Source organism: Cottoperca gobio, chromosome 8 (assembly GCF_900634415.1).
Source record: "Cottoperca gobio chromosome 8, fCotGob3.1, whole genome shotgun sequence".
NCBI lineage: Eukaryota > Metazoa > Chordata > Actinopteri > Perciformes > Bovichtidae > Cottoperca > Cottoperca gobio.
Window position 1 is genome coordinate 22563674 of NC_041362.1, and position 11942 is coordinate 22575615.

Consider the following 11942-nt stretch of genomic DNA (forward strand, 5'->3'; position numbering starts at 1 on the left):
GAACCTATTCTGTACGAGACGTGGTTTATTGCAGTGTAAGGTTCTTTTCAGAGTGCATTATACAAATGCCCAAACTCGCATGTTCTCGTCTGTCCAAATCTAACGGTGTTAAATATTTAACACACTTGGGACAGTTTTTGGTATGAACCTTAACCTCTCACAATCCCACAATTTGCAGCACCCAACCTTCCTTTGATAAAACACCATGTTCTGACCTTTACAACTCTATTAGCTAGACGCTTTATTTTATGTAAATAGAAGTGTACTTCACCCATCTGTCATAAAAGCTGGCTCAAGGAGATCCTAAATTACATCAAACTTAAAAAGATAAGATTGTCATTAACATACCCCAGAAAATCCTTTGACAAGACCTTTGTATAAAAAAAAGAAAACAAATTTTGAGAAAGTGTCGGATGACCAAGAGCACTGAGGTCGACCAATCAGATGCTCCTGGATGTTCCCAGAACTAGACAAGCACAGTGGCACCCGAGCCTTTGCAGTGGCTGCCCCTAATCTGTAGAGTTTACCTATTTATAGAAAAACTGCTCCGAGTTCAGAAAGCTTTCAGTCGCTGCTGACCTCTTCTTGATGCCATTTAATTGAGTGGAGCTTGATACCTGGACTTCATCTTCCGTTGTACTACTATTGTGTTTGTTTTCTTCCGTTGTTTGCTTTGTATTGATTTGTATTCCGTGCACTTCAAACACGTGAATGTGCTATACAAATAAAGTTCGACTTGACAACTGAGCTAATGCATAAAAACAACCAGTGAGTGTATGATTTGGGAAGTGTTTTTATTTTAAAACCTTGTTTCTGTTAATGAGGCCTCCATCATGTGTAAGCAGAGCAAAGTGCATCTCCTACCAGTAACATACAGCCTAAGTGCTGAGCTTTTATCAAAACACATTTTCTTCTTGACCAAATCTCCAGATCATCAGACTACCAAATGATTTTTCCCATATCACCTGATGGGTAAAACAGAGATCATTTCAGAACATTTAAGTCTTTATATTGCGTCTTTAGCAGAGAAACAGGAAGAGGGGTGGGGCTGAGGGGTTGGTGTTGATGAATGTTTGGGTAAGCCTTCCTCTGCAGTATGGGGCTGTGGTCAGCAGAATCAGCGTGGAAACTTTGAAGAGGACATTCTCTTCACATGTTGGTGCTCATCCTGGTCTGGCTGTTGGCTGGTGTCAGTTCACCCTGGCTGCCTTCTCTGGGTGGAGACTGAGCAGGGGACAACACGAGTGAGGTACTGTTACACACTGTGTAATGTCAGTGATGTTACAGAGTTTCAATTAATCAATCTTCATTAGTCTCTAATGAGTCTCCCAACTTAATGGAAGTGCAGAACAAAATTACAGGAGTATCCTTTTGAAGCTTTGTGGAGGAGAAATTTGAGGGGAAGCTTACCATAAAAAACACTACCATAAAATCAAAAAACTACCATAACAATTCTATAACCTAGCAACAATATGACTGCAGAGCTCCAGGCTCGGACCCTCCTCCTGTGCCTGAGATGACCATCACGATAGGATAGCATGCGTTCATTAGTTTGAATAGCCACCTCCACTTTCAATATAACTAACTTATAGTTAGGTAACATAAAGTTAAGCAACAAATAAGTTGAAACACACTAAGCGTATGAGTTTGCTAATGTTGTTAAAAAAAAAACTAATGTTAACATCAGCTGAAATTACATTAAGCTTTATGCATTTTCTTCCCTGTTGTGTTAACGTTAACATTAGCTTGCTAGCATAGCTAGCTCACGTTAGCAAACTCAAGGTTAGTACAAGTTTGTGGAGCTTAACTGCCTAACTTTTAAACTAAAGTGTATATGCTGCATTTCTTCTGGGTAATAGTCTCTATTATTTATGTTAAATCCAATAATATATTATTATTATTATATTTTAATGCAGTGAGCCTGTAGTCACGTGTAACGGTTCAAAGGAATGCTACATACATGCGAGTGTATTCTTTTTCATTTACATAGTTTAACCCTATCTGCAGTCACCCGTGTGCATTATGTTCACTGCTCATTTTAGAGTAATAGTATTCTGCTGTATTTGGAACAATGCTTCTACCTTGACGTGGATCTGGTTGCGGAGCACAGCAGCTCGGAGGATCATAGCTTTGGCTCGTCTCTGGAACTCTTTGCCCATGTGGATCGACTTCTCAAAAGTGGTGCTCCTCTGGTCCACATCCCTTGCATACAGAATCTATAAACATGTCAAAGTACCAGTTTGTAATGTTCCCTATGAAAAATGAACCCTTTCAACATTTTCTAGTGTGTGTTTCACCTTGCTATGGGAGTCGATCCGTGCGTTGATAAGCCCCTCCAGTATGAGCTGGGTGAGCTCGTCTTCCAGAGCTGCTACTGTGGTGTTGAATGCCTGAGCCATCTTAGTCATGTCTGCTGACACGTAGGGGCTGAAATACTACACACACACACACACACACACACACACACACACACACACACACACACACACACACACACACACACACACACACACACACACACACACACACACACACACACACACACACACACACACACACACACACACACACACACACACACACACACACACACACACACCACACACCACACACACCACACACACACACACACACACGAGGACAGAGCTTTTAAAACGGGAGCCAAGAGGCTCTGGAACATCCTGCCCGAGGAAATACGGCAGGCCTAGTCAGTGGCTTCTTTTAAATCTAAGTTTAAACATACTTCCCTGGTGTTTCATTGCAATGACTCCAGCTTTTATTCCATTTATGGGTTCTGACAATTATTTTTATTTTAAGCAGTTTGTTTAGTACTATTATTGCTGCATTTATTTTATGTTTTGCTATGTTGTGTTTGATGTGCCATTCGATATATGCCATGTGGGGCAATGTTGGACAAAACAAAGTTTATTTTAAAACTTTAGCCTGGACTAGATTACCCTCTGAGACTTGCAGGAATGCAGGTGGTTCGGCTACAGCTTCCTAAAAGCTAGAGAGTGAAGATACTAATATTATATAAAAACCTATGGCTTTCCTAGTTATATTGACATTTCTTCTGAGCAGTTTCCAGAACATACACCCTCCTGCAATGTAGCAAAGTGTTTCAGCACCGTGGACAACGCCAGCAGTCACTGAACAGTAAAAACTGTTCTCCACTTGAAACCATTCTGGAGTTTTTCAATCTGGTACGTGCAAAATCAATTTAGATTATGGCCAACATTGCCACAACCAAATTGTTTTCCCCACCTTACCTCTCAGATATCAGGAAAAAGAAAAAGTAAAATCCGATACAATCTGTTAGCCTAAACTGTCAACTGCATTCATTGAGGTTTAGGCTACATGGAGTGTTGAGTTATATCCAGTATTTTACACTGGAAGTATAATTCCTTTGATATTCTAAATAGAATACAAAAAGAATAAAGATTTTTCACAAAGATGCACTTTAATTAGCATTTTGAATGGGACTGACCAGTTAAAAATGCTGCTAAAAGTTCTGTGTGACAGAATTGCTGTATCGAGCCATCCCTACTTTGTTTTGATAAGTGCAACATAAATGTTATTTTTGATGTTCTCATGTGATCCAAGAAATAGTGTCTCGAAATTTTGAGTTAATTCACCAGCCAGGTGCCATTAAACCAATAAACAAGGAGGACACAATCATATGACATAATTAAAGTGGAAACACAAACGATAGAAAACTATCTGGCACATGATGGAAATGTGAAATTAATTTGAGGAAGGTTACAGTACCCTCATGGCTTCACACAGATCTGATGTGTTGTACTGATATACCAACTTTGTCACCACAGCAAAGTGTAAAAACTTATTTTGCAATATTTCAAGTTTATTTGTCTTGAATAAAATAAAAAGGTGGTTGAAAATGTGTGCACGTCTCACCTGAATGAGGGCTCTGTTCCTGATCTGGCTGTACAGTGTCTTGACATGTGGGGCCAGGTACATGTCCAACAACAGGTTATCCTGCAGGAAACACCAGTCACTTATCATAACTACTATTACCATGTGTAGCCTTAGCTTAACACAAGAGTTCCGCTTACCTTCATTTCATCCAGTAGCTTAAGACAAGACGCATACTTGGACTCATAGAACTTGAAGATGATGTCACGGATCTGAGGTTCCAACTCTAGAAATAACTTAAAGGAGCTGAGGGCAGACAAACGATTATTACCATAGATTTATATTCATTAAATGTACCAAGACATTTTTAAGTTAATTAAACTACTCCTACCTGCTGGAGATGACGTTGCGTTGGAGCTCCTGTCTGTCAAATGTGGCCAAAGCACACATGCCCCCATACACAGCTACATTACTGGGCGACAGGAGCTGCAGGGAACATGCACCCATATTTTGTTAATAGATAGTGTCATAGTGATTTCAAACTTCAGTCGAAGATAGTGTGAGACAGCAGTTTGAGTTTGAAAAATCTAACGGGAATATTTAATTCACAATTGACCCTTTGCTATGTCCTGTATTTATTATTATTATTATTATTATTATTATTATTATTATTATTATTATAATAATTATAAACCATGATGAGTTCGAAATCCCAAGAACAGGCTGAAAATGAAGAAAATCTGAAACGATTGCATGAGTCTATGGCGCAGAATCGTATAGTTATCGGACCCTGGTGAAATCTGGCTGATACTACGCTACGATTGGCTAGTCTGTATTCAAGGGTGGGACTGCAAATTGTCGTCGTTGCTGATCTACAGTGGAGGAATAGTAACATTAACAGTAACTTTAGGAGATCTCCACTTGATTTACAGAGACTGCTGAAGCATCATATTAACTTCAGTTGAACTTTGTAATGTATTTTTGCACAAAACGGTGGATGTTGTCGATCCTGTCCTTTAAAGTTGCTTTGGTGGATCAAGTTCATGGCACCGCTGGCTAACAGCACTCACCTCTGGACAGTCACAGTGGTCAAAAGAAGCCTGCAGGAAGCACTTGGCAGCTGGTTTATATTTTCGAGAGGCCAACTCTGCCAGTCCTAAAAACACCAACAAACAAGGTAAGATAACTACTATATCCGTAAGAATACAATAAAATGTATCGTTCTCAGAATATATTTTTTCCATATAACAGTATATTAAATCAGTTTATATTTATCCATACAGGTTACCAAACAGTACATCAACTTCAGGATGTACTGGGTGACATTATCACAACAGATCATAATGCCGTCTTACCTGCCGCACACTTTAATTTGGTGAGGACTGCTTGATTTTGGCTATCTCGCTCTCCTCTTTGCTAAAGGAAAAGAAACAGAAACAGCATCAGCTGAAGGCATTTTTCATCTTTGAAAATCAGAAGAAGGCTGGAAATCAAACTACTACCACTCTACCTTTCCCCCAAAAAATGGTTGCATGAATTAATATTTATGAATGTTTATGCAATTGTTATTGTGAAACGCGTTAACGGTAATGATACCCATTTCTCAAAATGAATGTTCCGTTTCGTTAAAAAGGTTCACATCAGCTACAGCCCCGACACTGGAGGATGATCTGAAAGTGACAACTCTGACCTCTGCTGTATGAGGGTGGTACTCACCTCTGCTATCTCTGGCGTGGATTCTGCTTTGTTGACGTAGCTCAGTACATGAGACCAGTTCTGGAGGTAAACACTAACCTGTGGGCACAGAAGAAAGGATATGCTGAAGTTTAATTGTTGAAACCCCTCCAAGTGGTTTCTACATCACACTGCTTTCCCATTATGCCACAAAGTGTAAAAACTACTGTTTATTAAGGTGCTTAATACTTCTAACTTATGAAATCCACAACAAGGCAGTACATAAAGACAAGTGTATGGAATATATTTATATATAGCATAGCAAGCATCCATAACTCCAACCACTAGCTGTTACAAAGGTTACTGCCATATGATGTGTATGCATGTACCTTGATGACATTCAGACACATGTTAATGACATGCTTCGCACTGGTGCAGTAGTCTCTGGCTCGGGAGTAGCACTTCAGAGCATTACTGAGGTCGCCACAGTCCAGGTAATGATCCCCCAGGTCATCGTGGCCTCTCCTGGCAGAACAGAAGGCAGGTGAGGGAGATAAAGAGGTGGGAGATGTAGGGAAAGGGACTCAAAGTACTGAGCAGTGATCAGCAAGGCGCGCCAAGCATTTTCTAATGACCAAGCTGGCAAGACTAATCACCACGAACCTTCTTGTTACAAACCATTGTCTTTGCTGGTGTCTTTAACAGACTTTCAAAAACAAACTTCTCTGGGTTTTGTGTAAGAATATTGATGCTATTAATAGTTCATTGTACCTGATGCTCTCTTTAATGGAGTTTCCCTTGTAGTTCTTGAGATCAGTATCCAGTTTCTCCAGTTTGAGCAGAGCTTTTTTCCTGGTGGACTCAGCCCAGGCAGAGTCCAGGGGAGGGGGAACAACCCCACCTTCAGGTACTGTGTCCGGCACACCCTGCACTTCCCTGCAAGTGAAACAAAATAAACAACACACAGAAAACAATTTACATTAGATGTTAACAGAATTATTCACAAGAGTGAAGAGGTAATGTATGTGCCATCATATTGTGGTGCAGTGTACAGTTCAACCTTTTATGTTTTTGTGAAGCTGAGCCAGGGTATGTGGCAAAATAGCTGATCAATTAACTATTTTATAGATAGAGAAAACATAACACTGAACTGGGCTGTCCATTCCAAAAGGACTGCCATATGGTTGGTTAGAAATAGCTTCATTTCTGAGATGCGATTGGTTTTGAGTACATCAAGGTTTCAAATGTTCTTACTGAGGAAACGTTTCTATATCGTGAACGCTGTTTATACTGTTTAAATCGTGACATATGCAGTGCCATCTTTAAATGATCAGGAGAAGGAGTTGTGCAGAACCACCTAAGCACAGACAACCTTTATTGAAATGTACCCCCTTCCTTCAGGTTGTAATTCTCAGTGCTAGATGAAGTACTCTGAAGTAAAAGTAGAAAAGCAGTACCGTGTGGCCTCGGTGAGTTTGCGGTGGATCTCTTCATAAGTATCGACATTGAAGGTCCTCTGGACAAAGGTAAGGGCCATCTTCAGGGCTTCCACTCTGAGCTGAGGGCAATGCTCAGCGATGAACTGAAGCCTCTCAATACGCATTAATCCACTGTAGCTGGTCGCATACTGCTCCAGGTCCTACACACAGGGAGGGATGGGTAAAAGATCGTATTAAAACAATGTCAAAACTGCTCCTCTGACATTTTTAGGTGACATTAGATTTTGATAGTTTGTTAGATTGAGTGATGTCAGTTTTGGTTGATTTGATGTACTAAAAAAGTGAAATTCAAACGTATTGTTTTATAAAACAGAAACATTCAAGTTAAAGAATCAAAATTATCATAATTCATTGCATCTCTAGTCTGCAACATGGCAAAAGTATGAGAAGTTGCTCTATGATGGACTTTACGTCATATGTCAATGTGGTAGTTATATGAAATTAGTTCAATGTTTTATGTCCTTTACATAACAGGAAAGCACTGTATGGAGTGCAGACCCCACCAAGGACTAAACCTCTTTGAAGTATCATCAATTATAGCACAGCAAATGCTGTTTCTTGGTCTCATCTGTGATGTGAAATCATTAGATTTACACACAGTCACAGGACTATAAATTGTGTGTGGCCTGGTCATAATCCAAGTATAAAATCCTAGCGCACCATGGAGTGTCTCTGCTGCAGCTGACAGGCTGTCAGATAAACTGGACAGTAGCATAGGAGGTTTATTTTGAGACAACACTGCATGTACAGGTTTGCGGTCCTGTACAGTACAGTCTGCGGTGCTGCTATAGCTCTGCATTCAATGATGCAGCTGAAAAGAAAATTGCAGGAAGGTTGGACAAACAAAAATTTAATTTTTGTTTTTATAGAGATTAAAGTACCGACAAAAGATACCGTTAGTTACCGGTATTGAATTCCAGGTACCGTTATCGGTTCTAATGTGAACGGTACCCAACCCCAAGTGTGTTTATATGAAAGTCTGTCAGGTCAGTACCAGTGTTGGGTTCTCCACTATGTAATTGGCGTCCGGAGCATTCTGCTGGTCCTCCTGGGGGTCTGCATCTATCTGCATGGGCTCCACAGACCCCTGAGAGAAACACACCAGGAACAGAGGTTAGCAGAAATCACAATGAAAGACATGATCGACATTATAGACGAATATCATCAATAATACTGGAACTGTAATAAAAAAAATTCATATCTTAAAGTAAGCATTTAGACCTCTAGAGTCAGTTTTCAATGAGTGCCCCGACCTAACTACAATTATAAAAACAGCTTCAAGAGCTGGTTTGCTAATGGTAGCTGTCAATACATTGTTGAATGGTGGTGTGAGAATTGATTGTATGGAAAAAGTTGTTCTGCACAATGGATATAGAATATACAGTATATGCTGATTTTAACAGTGGACAACAGTTTTTCACAACAGGTCTTCAGACTTATTCTTAACAGTGGGATGAATTGCTGTCTACCGAACGCCGTAAGCTGTGGTTTAGCAACATAAATCGTGAGGATTTAATAGAAGAAAAAGCACAATTCACCCGTGTGTGGCGTCCACTTTATATCTGGTAAGAGCTCATGCTAAAGCTATGTTTTCAATGTTTACGTTAAACATTTGTGCTTATGATATACCCGAACACTGTAAGACCTTACTTCTCCATATCGCTGACTGGTAAATAAAGCACTTTCTTTACAGCCATTTGCTCTTTTCTTCTGTGCATGTTTTTGTTTTGCTTATTCTTGAGCCTACTTCACTTGCGAAAAGCAAAGCCCCAATGTGAGAACATGCTTCGCTTACTCCAGCCATACAATCACAGTGTGGGAGGATAACATCGCCGCTCTTCTCACTCACAAACCACGGCTTGAGCGGTGTATCTCGAGCTCTTTGAGAGTGATTTACACGGGCATGGACGAGCACCCTGTCATCTTTCACTGGTTTGGTAAGAAGACTACCAACCCAGCCAGAAACAAAGAAATGATAAGCATCTAAGCTCTTGTATGCCTTAATTTGTGCGTTGGTTGCCCACAACGTTTGTAGCACAAGGTAGTACACAATATCCGGATATTCAATCGGCGGTAATGAATCTAAATCCTCAATATAATCCGACGGCTTTAGCGTGTACGGGTCAAGGCCGCAAAATTGGACTTTTTCCTCTGAATCTTGCCTTTGCAGAGGACTCCAGAGAGTCAAAATACTTTGAAGAAGTCGGAGTTGTATTGCTGTTGTAGTTTGCTTTAAACGCCATTGTTGATTTGTATATCATCCAACATGGCGTCGCACGCATACGTCACACAGTTTTGTCACGTGTTTGCACACTACCTATTAATACTCCAAGAAATGTAGTTGAGATATTTGTTCAATTTCTACTTATCATAAGATTCTCGTCGTTCTTGTTCGAGTTAGTTAATGATTATGAATTTAGTTTTTAATCCAGATTTAGTGTTCGTTTATTAGAATCAAACTAACTCTTAGTTAGTATGCATTGGTATGTATTGTATACTTTAATACTATGTGTAAAGCCACATGTGTAAGGCTTATTAGAGATGGGCAGATGATACCGCTAAGAAATTTTTCACTCCTGTGAAGTACATCGTTTCAATATATTTAGTCAGAGCTTGTGTCAAATGAAGAATACCACAAAGCTTCAGACACCGGTACTTCAGAAAGCGCTTCATTCAGTTTGACAGTTTTTACAGTTTAGCAGCTGAACAATGTTACTATGCTAAGAAGAGGAGAATAACTGAGAAATATGGCTATTTACACCAGTAATACATGATCATAACTATGCTAACATTTCCACCCGGTACAAAGTCATAATGTAATAAAAGTACTTCAACTATTAACTATTCAAACCAGAAATATGTTGCCCCAGAAGTTATTTTCGGGACAAATAGTAAGAGAGCCCTAAAGCTTCATTAGGCTTTATCCGCCCATGGTAATGCTAGCTTAGAGCTAATGTCACAAACCGCTATTAACAGGAAGTTGGGTTGCCAATGCTAGCTTACGTTAGCTACAGGCTACAATGGTAAACACAAACGCTTCTTCAGTCTATGCCATGTTTTGCTTTGGTGACGTAGATGTGTGTACATTAGTAACAGCTAGATTAACTACTAGTTGCATCATTTGATGTTTTGCTAGTATCCTGAACGTTACAGCAATGATGCATTCGTCACTATGTTATAAGCCAATGAAGGCCTTTCAGGAGGTTGTTAGCCTGCAGCTCCAAACTCGTTTAAAGCAATTTGTCATTTGCAAATGGTTTACTGGAAAAACATGCTTTTAACGTTTTATAAAAATGTGAGGGTCAGTATTCGATTCGGCCCAAAGCAGTAATTAACGTTAAAGTTATTTCTTTTTCTTGCGCTTTTCTTTTTTGCTTCACTAACGTTTCTGTTAAGATGCACTGCAACGTTAGCAATACATGACAACCATTTTTAAATCTTAACATGAATTCTTAAAGTTTAGCTTTTAATAAAACAAGATATTGCTTCGTATATAATTCATGCGCATAATCCAACATAACGAACAAATAATGGTGGTCTTTCGTGCTTTTAAATTGTGATCTTAACCATGAACTGAAACGTAGCTTCCATTAGCTAGCTAACTGCTAGCTAAGGTTACACCACTGGCAATGAAGATGCATCATGTTCGGTTTCCAGCAACATTGGCTGGTTGGAAATGACTAAAACAGCGATGGTTAAAACTTACCTGAAAGTTAAACACTTGCACTGGCAAAGGCATCTTATTTTTTTCTGACTTCGGGGTCGTTGTTGTTAGGTTGGGATATATCATAAAGATGTTGTTGTGCACGCCGAGTGGGTCGGGTCTACTTCTTCTTCTACTTCTCTTTTCTTCGTATTCTTCTTCTTCTCCTCCTTTTTGTTTAATGGCGGGTGGCAACCTATCGTTTTAGGCACATTACCGCCACCTACTATGCTGGAGTGTGGACCAGAGATCTTAATTTCTATTAAAGGTTCAAATGTGTAGTTCTGAGCTACCTGCTCCAAATAAAAAGGGGGCAGTATATCACCTCTATATGGAAGCCTATTTCCGCCAGTAAAAAAAAAAAAACTCAATGGAAAGTCATAATTATGAGATAAAAAAGTCGAAATTATGAGATACTAAGTCATAATTATGAGATAAGAAGTGCGCATGCGTTACAGTGGCGCTGTCTTCAGAGGTCCCTTCATCACCTCGTTTACCCCACCATGCAAACGACATGCAGTGCTAAATAAGGTAACTATTACAGGTGACTTTTGTAGACGTTAGATAGTACATATAGCCTAATTGTAACGTTAATCAGCAGTATTTGCAGCTAAACTACAGTTTGTACAACAATGCAGTTCATGAAGCTCCGAAAATACCTGTTATAAACTATAATAAGTCTCTAGTGAAAACAGTGTAGGTAGGCCGACTGCTGCGGTGAGTTGCTTCATGTTACTCAGAGGCCGCTGTATCAGCATAGCTCTTAAATTAAGAGTCGGCAAGTGTTATCTCAGCTACAATACACCTCTAATTATTGTAGCCTACGTGTAAGGTAATGGTTAAAAAGTCATGCGGATATTGTAAATGAGCACTGTCGTCCTTTGTCGCTTTTCAGTTTGCTATTCTATTGAAAGTGCTAATATCAGCGATTATTCTCAGTGACATCACCTCGTAAACCTTGAGGTGGTGCAGTTAGCATGTCATAGGATATCATTCATTGGCATGGATATCATTCATTGGCATGGATATCATTCATTGGCATGGATATCATTCATTGGCATGGATATCATTCATTGGCATGGATATCATTCATTGTACATGGATATCTCGGTAACCGTGCGAATCTAGAACTTAGTGAGGCTGTTTAATGCGGGCAGGAGTGTGCAATATACGAGTTATATTAACCCAGTGGT

General features: G+C 39.7%; 1 protein-coding gene across 1 annotated transcript; it reads right to left on the minus strand.

Moving 5' to 3' along the window:
- Nucleotides 1-775: 775 nt before the first annotated feature.
- Nucleotides 776-10953, minus strand: gps1 (G protein pathway suppressor 1). Its single transcript, XM_029438422.1, has 14 exons — nt 10753-10953; nt 8041-8133; nt 7005-7186; nt 6319-6483; nt 5937-6072; nt 5590-5667; nt 5229-5289; nt 4944-5029; nt 4265-4359; nt 4074-4179; nt 3916-3996; nt 2298-2435; nt 2082-2216; nt 776-1224 (listed from the first exon to the last, which is right to left on the minus strand). The coding sequence occupies exons 1-14, from the start codon at nt 10834-10836 to the stop codon at nt 1150-1152; spliced, it is 1515 nt and encodes a 504-aa protein (XP_029294282.1). The 5' UTR covers nt 10837-10953; the 3' UTR covers nt 776-1149.
- Between the last annotated feature and the right edge of the window lie 989 nt (nt 10954-11942).